Here is a 23804-nt window from a genome sequence, read left to right as displayed (position 1 = left end):
ACCATTCAACTGTTCGTGTATCAAATAATAACCTTAAAAAATTATGATTTCAAAATTAACCTCTTTGATGGAGCCAAGCGGATCCCAAATAAGGTAAGCTTGAGTTCAAATTTGATTCTAAGTTTAAGATTCGATACTCTACTCAAGCTCAATCGAACCTAATTTTTTTAATTTAAATTTATTTATCTACTTTCCCACTCGAGTTCAATTAAACTCATTTGTATTCAAACTTGGACTAGTTTATTTTTAAACTTTATTTTTTTTATAAAATATATAACATTGAAAGAATTTAAATAATATTTCATTATTTACTTCACTATAAATTTATAAATAATAATAAAAAAGATTATAAATATTGAAATTCACATTAGACTAAATTAATACATTTTACAATGGCATGAGTAAGAAGATAGGGTTATAAACCTTAAAGAAGTGGGATAATTTATAAAATTTACCAACTACTTACGTTTAATATTCAATTTAACCCACAAGAAACTCGAAAACTAGTTGATCTTCGTGAAAACAAAGCTTCCCAAATCTCAGAAAAAGCTTCAACAATGGCGCCATGGTGATCTCTTGAATTCAAGGACAAGAAGCAATGCAGCAGCTGTTCCAAATCTTTTTCATCAAACATTTGTTTCTCTAATATCATGTCCATCATCGACTTTTTGAAATCCTCGAACGGATCCTCCGATTTCTTAACAACCGCAAAGCTGTCTCTCACTTTGCCTTCCACCGTACACGGCACCATACGTTGCAAGAAGCTCGACAATCTCGCTGGAGATTCACTCTCCTCCGACGAAGAAAACCTCAATGCGTAACGTTTGGGTTTAACTTTCTTGGGTTTCTTCTTTTTTTGCCTTGTTTGCCTAGTTTCGTGTATGGCTTCCAAGTTGGCGGCGAACATCATCTCCGATGATGAATCGGTGGAGACTAGGGTCTCCGTTTCGTCTTCTTCTTCGAAGCTTTCGCTGCTGAACAATATGCTTTCGGCCGATGAAGTGCTTACACGGAATTTCGGCGTCGTTTTCTTCTTTTTGTAACGTCTTTTTTTCTTCACCGTGTTGGGAGGCGGCGGCGGCGGAAGCGGAGGTAGTGGTGGTGGGAATGAATCGTCGTCGATTTCGGCATCGTAGACTTTGTTGCGTCGTGGGGTTTCGTTATTATTATAAGCTTTGGCTATAACATGCCATCCATCTTCTTTCTCCCAGTGAAACTCCAACGTCGGCTGCGGCGGCGGCGATTCACTGCGGTCGGTTTCAGACAAGTACTTTACCGACGATCTTGACCGGAGACCGCATCCGATTGAAGAAAACGCGGAGGTAACGTGACGTTTGAATGAGGAGTGATGAGGCAACTTTGACGAAGGTGGTGGTGGTGGTGGTAAATGGCGAGTGATAGGGTGGTTGTTGACTGAAGAAAGTCTACAAAATGAAGGGACAGGATTTGATGGGAGATTAGAAGGGTCTTTTGAACGGCAAGATTTGAACGAAGCGAAGACTCGCGGTATCTTGAACTTGAATCGTTTCGCCATTTTCTTTCTTCTTTAAATTATGCGTTTTGTTAGAGAAAAGTTAGGTTTATATATAGTGGGAGAAATGTTAATATTATAGGTGAAATTTCTTGTCAAGTCCCTCTATTATAGGAATTATATCAAATTAGTCATATTATTATTAAATAGATTAATTTAATTCTTGTACTATTAAAAAGAATAAAATAAGTTCAAATTATAATAGAGTTACGATTTACTGCTAAAAAAATATAAAAATTATTTTTCCATTTGCAGTTTAACTTTGAACATTTTCTTTTACAAAACCATAAACAACTTTCAAAACATTAACTTTGTTAAACAATATTTGACATTTTTAAACAGTAAATATTACCTCTATTGAAATTAGGTCTTATTTGCTTCTTTTTAATAAAACAGAGATTAAAATAATCTATTTAATAGTAGAGAGATTGATATGATTCGGTCCCCATATTTAATGGACTTGATAGGTACATTCAACCAATTTTATATTAATTAGGTAGCCGATTTGAATATTGCATGGAGTATATTTAAAATATGTGCATCAAATTATAAATACGTGTGATATTTATTGCATAAACAGCTTGAATTTAACTTGTTAAAATAAGTAAATAGTGTAAATAAAATTCAGGACAATTATTTTGTCAAAATTCATATTGTAGTTAAACGCGTGTTTTAAATATGCTTCATGTTGGATTGAGTTAACATTTAACACCAAAGGTAATGATTAAGATGACGAAAGGGCTTGATTGATATGATGCTAATACTTCGCAAACTTAATTAAAATGTTTAAAAATTTATGACCAATTTAGAATCCAGGTCATAGTTTGAGGGTGTATGATGAAATTATCCCTCTTTTTAATTGTCAGTTGTTGAAGTACAACAAGGGGAAAAAAACAGTGACTCAGTGAGTTTGTTAATGTTGTGTATGAAAACAATCACTTGTTTTGACCACTTTCCATTGCTTTCTAGGTGAGAGCCTAAAAAAATTCAAACATATTATTATGTGTTTGAAAAGAGGGAAAAAATGTGTCACTAAAAATGTTGATAATTCTTGAATTATTGATCGATTAAGACTTGAGAGAAGGGCAATGATTTCTTCAGCATGATTGACGAAATAATCAGATAGTAACATGTAGTTTATCATGTGTACCTCATGCTGACATAGATAAATCAATTAATTCTTTGATCTAACGTACAAGTACTGATTTGACCATTTTTTGAGTAGAGGGGGCAAAATGCAATCCAACTCCTAATATATGAGCCTCCATGCTACTTTTACCAACTAGATTGACATAATTTATAAATATTAAGAGTTAAAGTTATTATTATGCCAATTTTAAAAAATAATACTATTAACTAGTAGATTACCAAAAAAATAAAATTAAACAACTGAGTGATTATTTTGTAAATTTTTATATTTAAATAATAATAAGTTACTAATAATTAGGTGACTACTATAGTAATTTACCCATTTGCATGATGAAGTTGGTAAAAATACCAAGGCAAGAAAGCCAATGGATAGAGGGTCACCACCATTCATTGAAATTACCATGCATATATAGAGGTATAACCCTAATCAATAGCAATCATGGGGATCACTTCAAAAAATGGTAGGATTCGTCGATTAGCCCTTCTTTTTCCTTTCTCTTCATCAAAAGCAGTGCTCATCCATGGCCTACCCTTCTGCAAAAAGGAAATATACATACATAGTTCAGACTTTATAGCCATCGTCGTCTTTAGTTATATACCCATTATTACAAGTTAATTTACAGACCTGAAAACATGCTGGGACAATTGCCTCAGGTGATCTTAGTGCACCTGCTGTCAGTTTTTCTGGCTCATCCTGCTTAAAAATTAAAGTCTTTGGGGGGCCGGAAGAGCCGCCTTCCAAGATAACAGACCCGACTGTCATTCACGACGATACATCTAAACATTTGGGGGAATGTTGTAATAAGGGATAAAGTAATATTTAATCACTTAACTTGATAACTTTTCCATTTTGGTCCATGTTCTAGAGCAATGGCGGAGCTAGAAACTTTTTTTTTGGGTCGGAATTAAATTGTATATTTTCACGCCTATCATAAAAAGATAATTTCACCATTTTAATAGCCTATATTTTATAATTTTTAAAAGATTAAATCAAAATTTTATCATTTTGGGGGGTAAAATGTAATTTTACCATTACTAATTTAAAATTTTATATATTATAAAGGGTCAAAATGAAAAAAAAATTATTTTAGGAGGGCCAGGCCCTTGCTAGCCCCTCTTGGTTCCACCACTTTTCTGGAGTGAATAATTTTATGAGAGCTAATGTAATTTCATCATTGTGTTGGCATATATCTTTATAGTTTTTTAGAATGATTAAATCAAAATTTTATCACTTGGGGACTATAAATTTATCCTGTATTAACTTAAAATTTTATAAATTTTGAAGGGCTAAAACAAATTTTCCTACTTTAGTGTTAGTCTTGGAACTTGACAACTTTTCCTAATTTGGTCCCTAAAATTGGATTGCGTTAAAGTGTGATAATGTGGTATTTAATATTGTCCTACATTATCATATTTTAACGAAATCCAAGTTCAGGAACCAAATTGAAAAAAAAATTGTCGAGTTCCAAAACTAACGTGGACCAAAAAATGTTCAAGGATCAAGTAGAAAGATTTGTCAAGTTTAGGAACTAAATGCTATTTTATCCCTTGTAATGATAATGATTTGTCTATACATTCACAACAACATATATTTATATAATTCCTTGTACCGAATATCTCAAACTATTACCTAGATTTTAAATGTCTCTAATATTTTAATTGAGTCCTCACAATATCAGTATCGTATCAATCAAATTCTTTCACTTCTCTAATTATTAACTTGGATGTTAGATTTTAACTTAGGCATGATATAACATAGAGGGGCGAATCCAATAGGATCAAGCAAGGGTTTTTAATTGAGCCAATACACCTAAACTAACGACTAGGCTATCAAAAGGACTTCATTCAGAAAATATTAATACTTTGAGGGTTAAAATAAATAATTTTAAAGAGTTTGGAGACATATGTAGTAATTAACCCATATAATATATATAGAGAGAGAGAGAGATTTATAGGTGCATAGAATAGTATGGCGATGGAATCTATTTTCTTACTGAAAACTGCTGGACTGATTTAAAATATGATGAATATATGACAGTATTGGAGTAATTTCAAATGAAGTCACGACAAAATTCGTATCTGAAAGTTGGAATTTTCATGGTCCTTTCGTTCATTTAGGGTGGGTTTGGATGGGCGATTGGATGCGGTGCGGTGCGTTTAGTTTACTTTTTGTCTCACGCTACAGTATCACTACAGTATCTAATCTCACCTCCACCCCTATTTTTACACTAACCGCAGGTAAACGCACCGCCCATCCAAACTCACCCTTATTTTGAGAAGCAAGCAAGAAGAATAATGTAACATTCCCAAAAGAGATTGTTAGATTTAGTGGAAAACAATCGATGGAAGGATTTGATTGATATAATAACGATAGTTTAGGAATGTAATTGAAATAGTTTAATGTTTGAAGATTAATGTAAAATAAAGGTTATAATTTGAGGATGTTTACTGCAATTAACTTTTACTTGGACAGTAATTACCTTTTAATTATAAGGATTAAAGAGTGTAATTAGAGCATTCGAATTACACTAAATTCAATGAAATCCGCTATTTACATCTGTTATCGAATATGTTATCGTGTATAAATGCAACTACAGCCGGATCCAATTAACGTATGACCTTCTAAATATGCCGTTATAATTTTCATATTATCACTTAATTTACTCATTTTGAAATTTTAATCCAAATTTTAAAAATATAAATTCCCTATAGTTTTTATATTCATTAAATATATTATTCTTTTTCAATAAAAGTATCATAAAAGTTTTTGTTCTAAGAATCAGATTACATTTTGTCTTTTTTACTCAAAAAGAGAAAAATTAGTCCCTGTACATTAAATCAAAGAGCAAATTGGTCCTTTCTATCAAAAATTGCATCCTCTTCTACTGATAAAAACTGACATGTCTGACAGAATAATCAGATAATTATACCTTAGTGTTTAATGCAAAAGAATTGAAGAATATTATTAATTAATTAATGCTATAATTTTCAAAAAGATTCTTTAAAGCAAAAGTTTGCACGCATGGGCTTATTATCCATTTACTTGCATTAATCTTAGGCTGAGGAGCCTGATGGGAGCTGCCTAAACCTTAACGGCACGTTTGGTTCGCTGTATTGGATTAGAGGTGTATTGGATTAGAGGTATAATGGAATAGAGGTGTAATGGAATAGAGGTGTAATAGCAAATCAACTGTTTGGTTGAATGTAATGGAATAGAGACGTAATAGTAATCTTGTGTTTGGTTGAATGGAATAGAGGTGTAATAGCATAATGGAAAAAACTAAAATGACTAGAATACCCTTAGCATAAATTTATTTTGGTAAATGATTATTGTTATTGTTATTTAAATTTTAATAAGATTATTATTATCAATAATAAATAATTTAATCATATTTAAACATAATTATTATTAAATATATTTTAATTAAATATATAATTTAATAAAATTCTTAATAATCAATATTTTTATCTGAATTTACTAAAATAATAATATATGATACTATAAAATATATTTTAACATAATTATTATTAAATATAATTTAATAAAAATATATAATTTAATAAAATTCTTAATATTAAATATTCTTATATGAATTTTCTAAAATCATAATATATAATACTATAAAATATAATTTAACATAATTATTATTAAATATAATTTAATAAAAATATATAATTTAATAAAATTTTTAATATTAAATATTCTTATATGAATTTAATAAAATCATAATATATAATAATATATAATATAATTTAAAATAATTATTATTAAATATAATTTAATAAAAATATATAATTTAATAAAATTCTTAATATTAAATATTCTTATATGAATTTAATAAAATCATAATATATAATACTATATAATATAGATTAATAATGTAGATACTTGCTAAGAAAACATGGATTAAACAAATGTCATGCATAGGCTTCTTCCAAAAAAAATTTTCTATGAACAATCATATAGACATAAAGCAACCATGGTAAACTATGAAAAAAAAAGATCTATATGTTATCAAGCAGCAAATCTGTGTTTGTAATTACTAATATGTATTCAAAATAATAATGTATTTTCCATTTGTCAAAATTTGTGGTAAAGATCTAAGTTCTGCTCTAACACCTCCACCTCCACCTCAAACTCAAATCTTTCTTCTTTTTCCAACCCTCTAAACCCCACCCCACTATAAAGATTATTTCTGCAATGTAAAGAATCAAAGACAAATCAGTTTCCGATGTTATTTAGCATGATTACAACGTAAAGATTATTTCTATGCAGATAGAAAGACGACAATATTACATGATTACAATATGATATAGTATATATATAATTTATGGATTCCTTGCAATCACGTGGCTTCTCTAGCCATTTTATTTAGCATATCCAGTGATATTAAGATCCAGAATTATAATACAACTAAAATCTGTGCACACTTATGGATGATCAAGCAAAGCCTCAGTTGGCTTTAGGTTCCAAATCTTGCAACCCACAAACCATATTTGCTGGCACTGCAACATCAATCATCTTAGGATATGCCAAGTTAAGATCTGTTGCACCAACAAAAACAGAGGAGAAATTAGAACAGGCGATCCGAAAAAACCCAAGGATGCTTTTTCTTTTTCTTTTTCTATAATCTTTATAGACTGGATATATTGAGCATCAACTTACTTTCCATGATGTTTTTGAAAGTCTCCTGCAAAAAGGGTATTCAACAAATAAGATAATCAGACATATTGAGAGGACAAATTGAAACTAGTATTCCATGATCATAATAAAGAGTAATCTTCAATCAAATGCGTGAAGGTATTGAGATGTCATGCTTTTTCATGATTTCCTGTTTTAACATGGCGATGTTCATTGGAATAGTCCCATCCAAGAGAATCAAACCAATGCTCAGCAAGAAATGTTCAATGCATATGTAATTTTAATTACAGAAGTTATATGCAGCTTATATGAGTTCAAGATCATAAAAGACTTCATGGACAAAAGGAAATCCTTTCTTATCACTGAAATGAAAATAGGCACTCTTAATTTTCTATTTGTCAAAAGTACCAAGCCATTTTCCAAAGAAAAGGGAAGATGGATGGTTCCAGAAAGAATACCTTATCCTTTGTCAAGCGTGGATTATATAGCATCTCCTCTCCCACAGTGGTTACCTATAATCAATGAGGTTTATAAAATCAAGCAATCATTTATATATGTAAGAAATGATAGGAATGAAGTTTTATATCTTACTGAGAATCCTTTGTAGTCATGAGCTGGATATAGCAATGTCTCTTTCGGTAATGTAAAAATCTGGATCCATGAAACAAATAAGTCCATAATTTTTATTCAAATTTTGACAATTACAATAAAATTTTGAGAACTCAAAGAATGGGACCATAAAAAGTTCCCTGTCCTTACCTGTGAATGCACTGACTTGTAGAGTTACTGAATGGCTACTGAATGTGGGAGCATTAGAGAAAATTATCTTAAAAACTTAAGTATAACAAAATTAGACAATGACATCCAGATGGAAAGAAATTGCCAGCATATAAGACCAGCATTTATGTACTCACGACTGAAATCCTTTGCAAAAAGTATACCCTGATAGTTCAAACTTTTACTTCAAGGATGATTTAATTACTGATTAGTTTACCATGAGGCTTGTGAATGACAAACACTTTATGTGCAACCACATTAACAAGGTAAGCACCAATAAGTAGAAGACTAGACAAATAGGTAACCAAGAGTTAGATATCTACGCATCGGTCCTATTGTTTGAAATACAAATAGGGCATGCAAATTAAATGCAAAAACAATCAATTATTGGTTCAAGAATCCCTTCCTGGGACAAATATCAGCGGATAAATATACATTCCTAATCCAAACATCACATGGGGACATACAAAAATTTTAAAATGCATAAGAAAAGCCAAGATTGGTTTACATGCTTAACATTTTAATTTAGACTGCTTCTTTTGTATTAATGACATTAATATTAATTCGTTCCATTTTTTTGCGATTAGCTGCAATAACATTTTCAAGAAATTATACCTGAAAATCTGTCCTCCCACATCCCCTTATCAACAGAGCATCTCCTGTGAAAGCCATCCTTGGCTGAGGTTGATCAGGTCCATCTCCCGTGACATAGGTAACACAACCCATTGTATGACCAGGAGTAGCACGAACCTGCAATTATTACCATATTATAGAAGATAGTACTGCAGTAGACCTAATGGTCATCATTCAATAATGCCCGTTAAACCACATTGGAAGTTAGAGTGTAATCAAAACAACAAAACCAAATTACCAATTAAATAACAAAACCATTAGAATGCTGATCATGGTTACCTACACAGTATACTCACATCTGTAACTCTATTTTCTTTTTCATCTTTTAGAATTCATAACGAGCTTTTCTTCAGAAAAAAAAACAAAACAAAGAATTCATAATAAGCCAGCAATACGTAAATCACTGCAACATCATAGCTATATTCGCCCGAATTGTTTAAAAAGATCCATGATGGAAATCTGGCACTAAAATCTTTCCCTTTCGTTAATTCACAACTATTAGCTTCATTAATCAAATCCTATGTACAGTTGATCGATTGAAAGTGTAACATTTCAAAGATGAAATTTAAACACAAAACTGGTTAACATTGAAATTACATGTAAATATAACCTAAAAAACCAAAAATTTTATCATATTTTCAGATTTCAGGCTGAAATGGAATGAAATGAAAGGCAAATCCATTTTTTCCCCAAAAAAACAAAAATAAAGAAACAATATTTCAAGAACAGATTATTAAATTCATGGTATATATAAAGAAATTTAATTGAAATCAAAGGAATAGAAGAAGGGAAAAGCGTACTTGGGAACCATTGCTGCTACTCTCTGTTACTCTGTTACCTCATACGATTCGTAATTGAAGGCCTTGTTGAGGGTTGTTAGGGTTTGTTAAAGGGCTGGTCAGGATAGAAGCATGAAAAGGAGGGAGAAGGTTGGAAGGAAATGGGAAGAAAAATGAAAAAAAGAAGAAGATGCTGCAACGGCTTGGAGGGTAGAAGAGGACCGATTAGCTAATCCTTTCTTTTGGAAGGGATTACAAATCGGTGCTGCATAAGGAAAAATGGGGGAATTGGTGCGCTGCGTAATAGGCCCGTATTAGGGCAATACAGCCAACCAAACAGGGTAACCAGTGGGGCCACGGATTAGGGGTGTATTGACTAATCCAATACACCCAATCAAACATGCTTAAAGCTAATCCGTGGTGTATTGACTAATCCAATACACCCAATCAAACATGCTTAAAGCTATGTTACACCTCTTGGAGTAAAGGTTGAAAATATTGAAATTTTGGGTTAATTGCCAAATGTCCCCAAATTATTCCCATATTTTATATTGGTCTTTGAATTTCAAAACCTTATTTAATTTCTCAAAGTATCAATATTCTGTTAATCAAGTCTTCTCGTCATCTTAACTATCAATTTAGGCGTTAAATATCAATTCAGACCTAATCTCAATTAAATTGTAAACACGTGTATGCTTAATGCATGAACAGTTGAATAACATGCTTAAGAAAACATGCAATGTTAATAAAATTAAATTTTGGGTCTGATCTAAGTAGTCCATACAATAGGTCCACATATGCTTACAATTTGATCCACATCAAATTCGAGTAGAGTTTAACGCCTAAGTTATATGACTACATTGACCAGATGACCTAACTGATACAATATTAATATTTTCAGAACTCAATTAGAAAATCTAGCTGGGATCTAAGGACTCGTGGCTAAATTAACCCTTGAAATTTAAATCCAAATGTGTTTGAACGTTTTTAATTTACAAGTTACTATTATTGTTTTACTTTATAGGAAATGAGATATGGCAGAGCAGTAATGATAGCATTGAGAGCTTAAACGCGTGCAATAGGGAAAGAGGGGTAAATTGTAAAAAGATGAAACACAAAAAAGGAAAATCTCTAGGGCAGAGAGAAGATTGTAGACACTAAAGAAAGAAAAAAGTCAATCCAAAGAAGCTCCATTTAAGCTCACATGGTGGGGATCCAAGGAAACCAACATAATCATCCATATTCCAAATGTCCCCCCTCCCCCTCTTTTTTTACATTTAGATCCTTTTCAGAGGGACATAACTCGGGTTTTGGTCAAGACTTGTTTGCAGCAGTGGCTAGAGTTTCTATCTCGCATATAGATAATACAAGTTCAAAATCGGAGGCTAAACTATAAATAGAGATTGCACTATATGTTTTCATGAGAGCTAATATATAATTTCATTATTATATTAACATATATCTTTATAATTTTTAAAAGGACTGCATCAAAATTTTATCATTTTTAGGATTAAACTATAATTTTAACATTTATTTACTTAAAATTTTATAAGTTTTCAACAACTAAAAACATGATTCATTTCTTCCCTTTATCCTTAATATAGTAATGGCAGAAAAAAAATGTTGGTTTTGTGTTTTCATTTAATTTTGGTAATATTATGGTTTGGGTTCTTCTGTTATGCTCAAATTTAAAATTTAGTCCTTACATTTTAAATGATATAATTCCATTTTTATAATGTTATTAGTTAGTCTAAACAGTTGGAGCAGATAAAACATGTCCTAGCTCAAAAGTTTGTTCGTGCTTATTGGAACCTTAGAAAACTTGAGCCTAAAATAATCTCGATTGAGAAAGTCACGGCCCGAGCCCGAAATTGAGATTGATATGAGACAAAATTTGAAAAACTTAAAATTATAATTAAATAGAAATTAATAATTGATATAATTATATGATATTATTTAAAATAAAATGTAAATCAATAAATGATAATTATTTAAATTATGATAATGTATTTATAAATATGATATGATTATATTAACAATAAAAGTAATCAATATTAAATCTTTATGTTAATTTATAATTTAAAATATATTTTTTAAAAACATTAATTTTTAGTATAAAATATTTTTTATGCAATTGTTTTATATTTATAATGAATATACAAAATTAATAATTATTTAAATTTACGAAATTTAAAATTAATGATTATATAAAAAATATAATGATGTGATATATTAAATTAGTATAAAATCCTCTTTATTATTTTTAAAATAATAGCTAAATTTATTTTATTTTATAATTAAATTTGTATATAATGTATTAGTTTTATTATGCAAAAATATATGTGCCAAGTCAAATTAAAAAAAAAATTATTGTCCAAACTTGAGTTAGATCGAATTGTATTTATCGAACTTGACTCTTGGACAAATTTAATTATAACTTAATCAACAATATTTCTATTTATAGTTCGTGCATTTAAAAAATTCGAAGTATCTTATATATTAAACATTAGTTTAATCAGTTTTGTTAATTGAATTAGTTGGGTTGGTTTTAGGTTGAGTTAATTTAAGTTTTAAAATATTCAATAATTTCGGGTTTTAGTCATTCTTGGATTTGAATAATTTGAGTTTGGATCATTTTGACTTATAGTTATTCATATTTGCTAGTTGAGACATTTTGGGTTTATATCATTTTAGGTCTAAATTTCGAGTTCATGTTAATCTATGCTAGTTGTTACGATCATTTAAATTGTTTGAGGAAGATCAAAGATGAATTCTAAATTTTTAAAGGTCGAAGTGCAAATTTATTATTATACTAACTTATATTTTCTTAAAGTTTGAAGGGGCTACAAGACAAATTTGCCCTTTCGAGGGGGTGGGGGAAGGTGGCTACCAGACCCCTTGTCTACTCCCTGATTTTGAGTCCAAGTTATTTCGAGTTCAAACACAACGAGCTTAGATTATTAACCTTTTACTATCAAAGCGAATTACTTTAAATTAATCAAGTTTAAGTTTCCAGCTAAAATGTCATTTAAGTAAAAGATATTGATTCGTAACATTAATTTAATTAAGTATTTAATAAATTTCATAAAAAATATTATTTTAAATTGTATAGTAATTAAATTAGTATCACGAGTCACTGGTTATGAATAGAGGTGTCCATAGGTCGGCCTATTTTTTAAACGAGTTTTATTTTTACCTAAAATTATTTTTTAAACCTACGTTTTTATACAAATCCTCTTACTTTTTGAGCAGCCGATAGGCATCTCTCGTTACCGACAATGAATAATGCAATCTAATAAATATCATGAACCTATGGAAACGACAACGTATAATGTCGGTAGCCCTGTTCATACGAAGAATCGACAAATTAGTCAAGTACGATCACAAAACCGTTAAATCACCCATCAAAATTCATATCGAGCGGCTAATATTTTTCCTAAAAAATAAGTAAAAAAAGCGAAATTAATCTAAAGCGAAGTGTCCCGCTAATAATAAACATACAATTAATTAATAATTTCTTCCCTCCATTAAAAAAGCAAAATCTCATACTTTTAATTTCTTAATTATAAAAAAAAATAAATACGAAAAAAAATTTATAAACAAAAATTCCTGAATTTTTTTTATTAATCCTTTAAAAAAAATCGAAATGAAGGATGATGACACTCTGCCAACGACGACGGCGACGGCGAATTTGAAAAAGGAAAGCTCAGATTCATGTTTATTTGGTCGTGGCCGGTATAAGTTTTGGGCATTCGCGGCGATTTTGTTGCTGGCATTTTGGTCTATGTTCACCGGAACCGTTACTCTCCGTTGGTCCGCCGGTAATCTCAATCGTCTTTCCGATGATATTGGTAGCCCCATTCACGACGATCTAGATGTCCTCGTACGTTCTCTCTTTTCAATTTTTTTTTTTTGCATTAGGATAAAGAAAATTAAAAATATATGTATTGTGTATGTGTGTGTGTGTGTGTGTTTTAATTTTCTGTTTGTTAGGAAATGGAGGAGAGGGAGAAGGTGGTGAAGCACATGTGGGATGTGTACACTAACAGCCGTCGGATTAGATTACCACGGTTTTGGCAAGAGGCGTTTGAAGCTGCATACGAGGAGTTAACCAGTGATGTGCCTGGAGTTAGGGAGGCTGCAGTTACTGAGATCGCTAAGATGTCCGTACAATATGTGGATCTTGATCCTCCTCCTATCCAATCAACGGTGAGGATTTAGGGTTTCATTTTTTTTCTCTTTTTTGAACCATTGCTGTGATTTGATTCATGATGTAATTAATATTTGTTGTTTTAGTTTAGTTCTTTTGTTTTTTGGTGATTTTGAAAAATTGTCGCTGTTCATGCACTTAAAACTGTTTATTGAACGCATTAATAATTGACCAAATAAGCTGAGTTTTTGGCTAATTACTATTGGTCCCCTTAGCTTGACTAGATTTTATTTCCCTCCATTAGAGTTCGTTTTAAACCGATTACTATTTTGCTATTTTTCTATGTGGTTCTTTTGAAATTTGATTTCTATTGAAGTTGACTAGAAGAGGTAATTTCCCTTGCTATTACAATTGGCTGGTAGTAGCTTAATGGAACTTTCCTTCATTGCTATTTCATTTGCTACTTCTTGCAATGTTCTATTTTATATGCAAATTCCATTTCGGTTCATGCTTCTTGTTCTTGTTCTTATTATTTGTTTTTCCTTTGATCCTCCCAAATGTATGATGTATATTTATATATCAGTTTATTAATTATGCCATCATCCAATGAGATCCTGAATTTGTATTCTTAGCAGTCTAGCAGACACCAACCAATTTTTGGAATACTTTAGTTGTGTTCATCTTCATTTCGTCCGAGTCAAGGAAATTTGTTTCCATTTCTAGTTGAGTTGCTCTTCTCATTAGCTCTAAACATTCTGTTAGAGAATTAAGGAAGTTCAAGTTTTTTTTTTTTAAATAATTCACGCTAGACCGTGATGAATGCAAAGTGCCACTTGATCTGTAGAGGTGTGTGAAATCAGTTCTGTCAAAGCTGTAGTTAAATCTTTTTCCGGGATTTTTCCCCTCTAGAGTTTGAAGCTCCAATTAAGTGACATTTGCCAAGGTGTTGCAATTAGGTTGGAATACTTATTTTGCAAAATTTTGGATGGGGGTGAATCTGTAAGGTTTTTTTCTATAATCCACACTAGACCATGATGAATGCAAAGTGCCTCTTGGTCTGTAGAGATGGGTGAAATCAGTTCTGTCAAAGCTGTAGTTAATCTTTTTCTAGGCTTTTTCCCCTCTAGAATTTGAAGCTCCAATTAAGTGACATTTGCCAGGGTGTTGCAATTAGGTTGGAATGTTCATTTCACAAAATTCTGGTAGGAGGTGAAGGTGTAAGGTTTGGTGATTCATTTTTCTGTTATTGAATGCTATGGTATATAAGGCCGAAAGGAATAAGCTTAGGTTAATTGAATGAGACCAGTGCATGTTAAAATTTAATGCAGAAAGGCAAATCCTATCAATCGAATTAACCAATACGTCGGCTCATGACAATCAACCTGTTTGACAATTGGAGCATATCTAACTTTGACATGAATTTGCAGCATGTTTGTAAGGAAAGAAACTATGAGCTGGGAGCATACTTCCTTTTCTTACCATGCATTTGACCCCCTGGCCCCCTTTGGCGTCAGCACTTTCAGAATTCCAATACTAGAGCTTCTAGACTTTCTTTGTTTGCTACTATCTAGATTGCTATATATTATCCTATTAGCTATTATGACAATGGGTGTCAGCATGTTCACTTAAGTCTTAATTTGCACTCTCTTTTTAATGATTGTCTCCATTGGAATCCTTTAATTATGTAGTTAATTTTACTCTTAAGATAACATGAAACTTAATCAGTTGAAGTGCCCTCTATTCTATATAATATATAATGGCTTTACTGCTCACATATCGAACCAATTAAGTTACATCAAATCATTTCATTCTTTCATTTACTATTCCAATCGTTTGCATTTTAGTTAATGAGCAACACATTCTAGATCTCAGAACCTGTTTATCAATTTAAGAGCCAGGGTCTATTCCTTATTGGCAAAAGTATCATGGAGGCCCCTGTATTAGGAGTTAGATTGTATTTTGCCCCTTTCACTCAAAAAATGAGCAAATTAATCCCTGTATGTTAAATAAAAAAGCATACTAGTCCTTTCGGTTAGAATTTTCATCCATTTTTACTATTAAAACTGATGTATTCGTCGGAATAACCAAATAATTACACATGGCAGGAATGAATTAAATTTTAACAGAAGGACCAGTTTGCTTGTTGATCTAACAGGGATTAGTTTGCTATTTTTTGAATAGAAGAGGCAAAAATGCAATCCAACTCCTAGTATGAGGGCCTCCATGGTACTTTTACCATTCCATTTTGGATGTGAATAATGCATAGTAGAAATCTTTATCATGGATGAGGATCCAAAGGGTAAAAATATCATATTCATTCCAACTTTTAAGGTGGATTTGATTATAAAGCTAGTAAAATTCTATTTAGTAACAACTGAAAGTGTAAATTCTTTATTTCATGCTGTTTGCTGTTGTATGAAACTGTGTGTGGAATTTAATTCATATCAGCCTCGGGGTTCTTACCATTTACGTTGGCAGAGTGTAAGAGAACTGAGCAAGGGTCTGAAAGGCAGATCCAAGGTAACTTCAAGAGGTCAATGATGTGAAGAAAGCTGCCGGACCCAAGGATTTTAAATGTCTTCCCAACTTTTTATACTGTCATTTTGCTGGTGAGCTGCCCAAGTTTATCAGAGGTAATGATCGGCAAAACCGTATAGTTTTACTTTCACATTTATTCTCACAGTGACAAGCTTTGTATTTATGTAAGTTAGGTTCACGATTCCATTTTAAAGGTTTTTTTGCTGTCAATGTCTTGTCCTATGGATTGGGTGGTAAAGTTAAAAAACAACCTTACCTTAGCCAGAAGATTTTGATTTACTTATGTTCAAGTGAACTAAAAAGTTTTTAACCCATTCTTGCTAAATATGGGGAATGGGAGAAGGAGATTTGAAAGGGTACTTCAATTCATATATCAACACAGTTTTGAGTATGTAGTATTGGATACTCTTTTTTATATATTTTTGAGAAAAAATGCCTTATTATCATGAATTTATTGAAATTATGCTTTTATTATTAGTAATTTGTTTATTTACTTGGTCTGTTTTTTTACTTTGAGTAATCATAGTTCTTGAGTTGGTTTCACTTGATTTGAAACATTTAACTGTAGTTCTTGGATTGAATTGAAGTTTAATGTTTCTAAGATCTCGGTTTCCGAGAGTCACATTGAGTTCTGATTAATTTGAAAAAAAGGCTTTAGGCTGATTAAGTCGGGAATCAGTATGGACTAGTTAAATGGGATCCAAAAATTGGTTGATTGGTTCAACCACCAGTTTAGTTTTGAAGATGTTAATCACTATGATTTTGGGTCAGTCCATTATAGAGTTTACCTCGTGCAATCGAGTCCTTGAAGAATGGGAAGTCCAAAATTTGATCCGTTCAAACTTGATCTAATTCGATTTCATTTAAAAGGTTAACAAATCAAAATTAAATTAATCCAAACTCAAATAATTGAAACTTGAATTGATTTAAACGTAAATGATTTGAACTCGAAATGATAAGATCTTATAACAATTGGACTCGAAACTCGAGCTTCAATGGCTTAAAAATTGAAATGCTCGAATTAGTTCATATAGATCAGTATATGAAAATTGCGATTTGAAGTTATTCTTTTGGTACATGATACTTGATTTATTTGTTTATAAAAGTTTTTATATTAAGAGTTAGATTTTATTTTACTCTTCTACTTAAAAAATGGACAAGTTGGTTTATCTATCTTATGATAGAAAAAGAAAAAAAGTAATTTTTTGTTAAACATTTCATCTATTTTTATTATTAAAATTTGGATATTATACATCAGTATAAGGTACACGTAGTGCGCTATATATCACTGTCTGATTATTTTATTAATCACACTAATTTTAACAGTAAAATTAGATTATATTTTTAACAGAAAAAACACCAATTTACTCTTTAATATAATATATATAACAATTAATTTACGCTTACTGTTTTAATTCTTTTAAATTATTTATTCTTCTACTACATTTACCAAAATTATTTTTATGATATGTATATACGTATTTAGAATTTCATAAGCATATTTTAAATATTTTTTAACCATCAGCATTTAATACAGAATCCATATTTTAAAATTTCGGGTTTTTTACAAAATTATTATAAAAAAAATAAAAAATAATCAAAATATTATAACTTTTTTTTATTTACCAAAATATTATAATTTTTTTATTTACCAAAATATACAAAAAAAAAACAAAAAACAGAAAAAAAACTAATCGATTTGACAACACCCTGGTCATGCCAAGGTGATTGGCGGCACCAGTGCTATATTACGGTCGGTCGGTGGTTTGGGGGGAGAAGGAGAGGGAAAGAAAGGAAGGAAGGAAGGAGAGGAAAGAAAGAAAAAGAAGGAAAGAAAAAGGAAAGGAGAAGAGAAAAAAAAAACGAAGAAGAAGAAGAGGAAAGGAGAAGAAAAAAGAAAGAAAAAGAAGGAAAGAAAAGGAAATGAGAAAAGAAAAAAAGAAGAAGAAGAGGGAAGTAAGGGGAAAAAAAGAAAAAAAAGGTAATTTTATTATAAATTTAATTTTTTTGTAATATTTGTGTGTTAAAAATTTATGTTATGTACATTATATGTATTTTAGTATTTTATTTAGCATATATATTTTATGAAATATATTTAGAATGAAATGTATGTAATATTTGTACATTAAATGTTGATTAGGGATTTTTTTATATAAAATTTACTTAGGATGTTGAAATTAGTTGTTTTAGGAAAATAGCATTAAAAGTAAAATGATAAAGAAATATGTTTAAGAAAACATAAAATACGAAAAGAAAAAATGGAAATTGTATATTCACCGAAAATAATAAAATGCGAAAAAATTGTATATGTAATAAATTTCAAACATAATGCATTGAAATAATGTAAAATTATAAAATTAAAAATTACGATATTTTTTAAAATAATAAAATGCGGATAAAAAATACGAACAAATGACTGAATTAAGAGTGTATTAGTAAATTTTTTAAAAATTCAAAAATAATTAATACAAACAATTGAAACAAAATGTATTGAAATAATATAAAATAATAAAATACAAAAATAATATATTTTTATTGAAAGTAATAAAAATTGGGAAAATAATACGAGTAAAGGGCAAGGAAAGGGTTTTTTCGGGTTTTTTACCAAAATATTACAAAAAATAAAAAAAATACCAAAATATTATAAACTTTTTTTTCGGGTTTTTTACTAAATTATTATAAATAAAAATAAAAATAACTAAAATATTATAACTTTTTTATTTACCAAAATATATCAAAAAAATAAAAACCTGCAAAAAAAAAACCTATGGCGGCACTAAAGGTGCCAAAGAGATTGGCGGCACAGGACTAAAATGTAACTATCTGTAGTTTCAAGGACATGACATGCAAATTTACCATTTTGAAAGTGAACTGTTGCCGCTGTGTGTGTGGGGCGCACTAAAATTGAAATGTGGCTAATTGTCTTCTAAGCCCTCCTTATTTATTATTTTCTTTTTATTCCCTTTCAACTCACTAAATTAATAAATTTCAAACATGTTGCACTGAAATAATGTAAAAATATAAAAGACTAAGTTTATGATATTTTTTAAAATAATAAAATGCGGAGAAAAAAATACGAACAAATGGCGGAAGTAAGAGTGTATTACTATTTTTTTTAAATTCAGAAATAATTAATACAAAATATTTCAAACAAAATGTACTGAAATAATATAAAATAATAAAATATAAAAATAATATATTTTTATTAAAAGTAATAAAAATCGGGAAAATAATACGAGCAAAAGGCAGGGATAAGGGTTATTTTCTTACACCAAATTAATTTAAATAACACACTAAATTAATAAATTTCAAACATTATGCACTGAAATAATGTAAAATTATAAAATTAGAAATTATGATATTTTTTAAAGGAATAAAATGCGGAGAAAAAATACGAATAAATGACCGAAGTAATATTTTTTTTACTAACTTTTTTTCAACTTGCAGGCATCGCAATGACTCAATTGATTCAAAGCGATATTAGACACATATCTGATGCGGTTAATAACGTGGTATGATTTATTATTTGTTAATCACGAGTTTTATTTATTTAAAAAGGATATACGCAGTATATACAAATAAATCATGTTATCGTAATATTTTTTCTGTAATTCAACACTATCAGGACTCGTTCTGAGTACTAAGGGGCCGTGTGAGTGTTTTAAAGAAAGCTCTGGATGCACGACTGATGCCGTACTTGGAGCTAGCTGGATTTGGGTTAGTAGCATTGATCCGATCCTCCGACTTGTACTTTGATTTATTATCTGCGCTAGTGGAGCGGTGGCGCCCGGAGACCCACACTTTTCATTTTTTGTGCGGGGAGTGCACGGTAACCTTGGAGGATGTTGTATTGCAGCTTGAGCTCCCAATTGACGGGAGTCCCGTAACGGGAATATCTTTATTTACCGATCCGGCTGCATTTTGTTATCAGCTCCTAGGAGACTCGCCAGGGGACGGTGAGTCATATTTTTCTGGCATAAAATTTACGTGGCTGAAAGCCAAAATTGGACAATTATCAGCGACTGCCACTGAAGGTGAGTTGATGTGCGCTGCTCGAGCGTACATCATGCATATGGTAGGGGAGTACTCATGTCTGATGCAAACGGCGACAATGTGCATTTGATGTACTTGCCCCTATTAGCTGATTTGTCCACTGCTAGGTCATATAGCTGGGGCTCCGCCGTTCTAGCAATGTTGACCGGGAGCTTTGTCGGGCGACAAACCCGGATGTTGTAGACATGGGCGAATGCCTCATACTGATGTAGTCTTGGGCGCTTTATCGGCTGCCGTTTTTGGCATCCGTTAGTCACCAACTGTATGTGTATGCGCTGCTGAACAGGTGATAAAATATAAATTGTCATTATTTGTAGTCATAATATATTGACTAATGTTACCAACCCTAAACCCTTTTTTTTGTAGGTGGAGTGTTCGTCCAGGCATCGGGAAGTCGTATAATGTCCCGATATACCGCCTCATGATTGAACAGCATGCCCAGAAAGGGGTAAGCTTTTATTCTAATATTCATGACACCTATTCTATTTCTATATCTTACTCACACGTTATTTCTATATCTTAGTTGAAAACGCTGTCTTGTTGAAAACACGTCATCTTCCGATTATTTTTAATGAGTTAGAGCCATAACGTGTGAGTAAGATATAGAAGTAGAATATATGTCATGAATATTAGAATAACAGCTTACCCCTTCCTGGGCATGCTGTTCAATCATGAGGCGATATATCGGGACATTATACGACTTTCCAATGCCTGGACGAACATTCCACCTACAAAAAAAAGGGTTTAGGGTTGGTAACATTAGTCAATATATTATGATTACAAATAATGACAATTTATATTTTATCACCTGTTCAGCAGTGGATACACATACGGTTGGTGACTAACGGATGCAAAAAACGACAGCCGATAAAGCGCCCAGGACTGCAGCAGTATGAGGCATCCGCCCATGTCCACAACATCCGGGTTTGTCGCCCGACAAAGCTCCCGGTACAACATTGCTAGAACGGCGGAGCCCTAGCTATACAGCCTAGTAGTGGACAAATCAGCTAACAGGGGCAAGTACATCAAATGTACATTGTCGCCGTTTGCATCAGGCATGAGTACTTCACCTACCATATGCATGATGTACGCTCGAGCATCGCACATCAACTCACTTTCAGTGACAGTCGCTGATAATTGTCCAATTTTGGCTTTCAGCCATGTAAATTTTATGCCGGAAAAATATGACTCACCGTCCCCTGGCGAGTCTCCTAGGAGCTGATAACAAAGTGCAACCAGATCGGTAAATCAAGATACTTCCGTTATGGGACTCCCGTCAATTGGGAGCCCAAGCTGCAATGCGCCATCCTCCAAGGTCACCGTGCGCTCCCCGCACGGAAAATGAAAAGTGTGGGTCTCTGGGCGCCACCGCTCCACTAGTGCAGATAATAAATCAAAGCGCAAGTCGGAGGACCAGATCAATGCTACTGACCCAAATCCGGCTAGCTCCAAGTACGGCATCAATCGTGTATCCGGAGCTTTCTTTAAAACACTCACACGACCCCTTAATACTCGAAACGAGTCCTGATAGTGTTAAATTACAGAAAAAATATTACGATAACATGATTTATTTGTATATACTGCGTATATCCTTTTTAAATAAATAGAACTCGTGATTAACAAATAATAAATCATACCGCGTTATTAACCGCATCAGATTTGTGTCTAATATCGCTTTGAATCAATCGAGCCATTGCGATGCCTGCAAGTTGAAAAAAAAGTTAGTAAAAAAATCTTACTTCGGCCATTTATTCGTATTTTTTTCTCCGCATTTTATTCCTTTAAAAAAATATCATAATTTCTAATTTTATAATTTTACATTATTTCAGTGCATAATGTTTGAAATTGATTAATTTAGTGTGTTATTTAAATTAATTTGGTGGAAGAAAATAACCCTTATCCCTGCCCTTTACTCGTATTATTTTTCCGATTTTTATTACTTTCAATAAAAATATATTATTTTCATATTTTATTATTTTATATTATTTCAGTATATTTTGTTTGAAATATTTTGTATTAATTATTTCTGAATTTTAAAAAAGTTAGTAATACACTCTTACTTCCGCCATTTGTTCGTATTTTTTTCTCCGCATTTTATTATTTTAAAATATATCATAAATTTAGTCTTTTATAATTTTACATTATTTCAGTGCAACATGTTTGAAATTTATTAATTTAGTGAGTTGAAGGGGAATAAAAAAAATAATAAATAAGGAGGGCTTAGAAGGTAATTAGCTACATTTGAATTTTAGTGCGCCCCACACGACAATTCACTTTCAAAATTCAAAATGGTAAATTTGCATGTCAGGTCCTTGAAACTACAAATAGTTAAATTTTAGTCCTGTGCCGCCAATCTCTTTGGCACCATCAGTGCCGCCACAGGTTTTTTTTACAGGTTTTTATTTTTATTTTTTGGTAAATAAAAAAATTATAATATTTTGATAAATAAAAAAATTATAATATTGTGGTTATTTTTATTTTTTTATAATAATTTAGTAAAAAACCCGAAAAAAAAGTTTATAATATTTTGGTATTTTTTTTATTTTTTTTGTAATATTTTGGTAAAAAACCCTAAAAAACTCTTTTCCTTGCCATTTGCTCGTATTATTTTCCCGATTTTTATTACTTTCAATAAAAATATATTATTTTCGTATTTTATTATTTTATATTATTTCAGTACATTTTGTTTCAATCATTTGTATTAATTATTTCTAAATTTTAAAAAAATTATTAATACACTCTTACTTCGGCCATTTGTTCATATTTTTTTTATTCGCATTTTATATTTTAAAAAATATCGTAATTTTTAATTTTATAATTTTATATTATTTCAATACATTATGTTTGAAATTTATTACATATACAATTTTTTTCGCATTTTATTATTTTCGGTGAATATACAATTTTCATTTTTTCTTTTCGTATTTTATGTTTTCTTAAACATATTTCTTTATCATTTTACTTTTAATGCTATTTTCCTAAAACAACTAATTTCAACATCCTAAGTAAATTTTATATAAAAAAATCCCTAATCAACATTTAATGTACAAATATTACATACATTTCATTCTAAATATATTTCATAAAATATATATGCTAAATAAAATATTAAAATACGTATAATATACATAACATAAATTTTTAACACACAAATATTACCAAAAAATTAAATTTATAATAAAAATTACCTTTTTTTCCTTCCTTCCCTCTTCTCTTCTTCGTTTTTTCTCTTCTCCTTTCCTTCTTTTTTTTTCTTCTCCTTTCCTCTTCTTCTTCTTCTTTCTCTCTTTTTTTCTCTCTTTCCTCTCCTTCCTTCCTTTCTTTCTTTCCCTCTCCTTCTCCCACCCCAACCATCGATCGGCCCTAATATAGCACTGGTGCCGCCAATCACCTTGACGTGACTAGGGTATTATCGAGTCAATTAGTTTTTTTTATTTTTTGTTTTTAATATATTTTGGTAAATAAGTTATAATATTTTGATATATAAAAAAATTATAATATTTTGGATTTTTTTTATTTTTTTATAATAATTTTGTAAAAAACCCCTAAAAT

General features: G+C 30.8%; 4 protein-coding genes across 4 annotated transcripts; 1 reads left to right on the top strand and 3 right to left on the bottom strand.

The window, feature by feature from the left end:
• Positions 1-346: 346 nt before the first annotated feature.
• Positions 347-1551, bottom strand: LOC107909383 (transcription repressor OFP7). The gene has a single exon (XM_016836870.2). The coding sequence runs from the start codon at positions 1532-1534 to the stop codon at positions 476-478; it is 1059 nt and encodes a 352-aa protein (XP_016692359.2). The 5' UTR covers positions 1535-1551; the 3' UTR covers positions 347-475.
• Positions 1552-6891: 5340 nt separating this feature from the next.
• Positions 6892-9942, bottom strand: LOC107909384 (persulfide dioxygenase ETHE1 homolog, mitochondrial). The gene is made up of 6 exons (XM_016836871.2): positions 9533-9942; positions 8715-8849; positions 7914-7973; positions 7781-7834; positions 7347-7371; positions 6892-7225 (listed from the first exon to the last, which is right to left on the bottom strand). Exons 2-6 carry the CDS (start codon positions 8823-8825, stop codon positions 7134-7136), a joined length of 342 nt encoding a protein of 113 aa, XP_016692360.1. The 5' UTR covers positions 8826-8849; positions 9533-9942; the 3' UTR covers positions 6892-7133.
• Positions 9943-12933: 2991 nt separating this feature from the next.
• LOC107909385 (uncharacterized) lies at positions 12934-16645 on the top strand. The gene is made up of 3 exons (XM_016836872.2): positions 12934-13394; positions 13505-13720; positions 16140-16645. Exons 1-3 carry the CDS (start codon positions 13158-13160, stop codon positions 16200-16202), a joined length of 516 nt encoding a protein of 171 aa, XP_016692361.1. The 5' UTR covers positions 12934-13157; the 3' UTR covers positions 16203-16645.
• A 2964-nt stretch (positions 16646-19609) lies between these two features.
• Positions 19610-21950, bottom strand: LOC107908232 (protein MAINTENANCE OF MERISTEMS-like). Its single transcript, XM_016835472.2, has 2 exons — positions 21890-21950; positions 19610-21776 (listed from the first exon to the last, which is right to left on the bottom strand). Exons 1-2 carry the CDS (start codon positions 21944-21946, stop codon positions 21501-21503), a joined length of 333 nt encoding a protein of 110 aa, XP_016690961.1. The 5' UTR covers positions 21947-21950; the 3' UTR covers positions 19610-21500.
• Positions 21951-23804: the final 1854 nt, after the last annotated feature.

This window comes from Gossypium hirsutum, chromosome D03, assembly GCF_007990345.1.
Source record: "Gossypium hirsutum isolate 1008001.06 chromosome D03, Gossypium_hirsutum_v2.1, whole genome shotgun sequence".
Lineage (NCBI taxonomy): Eukaryota > Viridiplantae > Streptophyta > Magnoliopsida > Malvales > Malvaceae > Gossypium > Gossypium hirsutum.
The sequence above is the reverse complement of the archived record's forward strand: the minus strand, read 5'-3'. Positions and strand labels throughout refer to the sequence as shown.

Coding starts and splice junctions, on each gene's coding strand:
- LOC107909383 (XM_016836870.2), bottom strand. CDS start 1,534: ATGGCGAAACGATTCAAGTTCAAGATACCGCGAGTCTTCGCTTCGTTC.
- LOC107909384 (XM_016836871.2), bottom strand. CDS start 8,825: ATGGGTTGTGTTACCTATGTCACGGGAGATGGACCTGATCAACCTCAG. Junction 7,974..8,714: donor GTGGGAGGACAGATTTTCAG/GTATAATTTCTT, acceptor TCATGGATCCAG/ATTTTTACATTACCGAAAGA. Junction 7,372..7,780: donor CACGCTTGACAAAGGATAAG/GTATTCTTTCTG, acceptor CCCTTTTTGCAG/GAGACTTTCAAAAACATCAT.
- LOC107909385 (XM_016836872.2), top strand. CDS start 13,158: ATGAAGGATGATGACACTCTGCCAACGACGACGGCGACGGCGAATTTG. Junction 13,395..13,504: donor ACGACGATCTAGATGTCCTC/GTACGTTCTCTC, acceptor TCTGTTTGTTAG/GAAATGGAGGAGAGGGAGAA. Junction 13,721..16,139: donor CTCCTCCTATCCAATCAACG/GTGAGGATTTAG, acceptor TTACGTTGGCAG/AGTGTAAGAGAACTGAGCAA.
- LOC107908232 (XM_016835472.2), bottom strand. CDS start 21,946: ATGGCTCGATTGATTCAAAGCGATATTAGACACAAATCTGATGCGGTT. Junction 21,777..21,889: donor CTGATGCGGTTAATAACGCG/GTATGATTTATT, acceptor TAACACTATCAG/GACTCGTTTCGAGTATTAAG.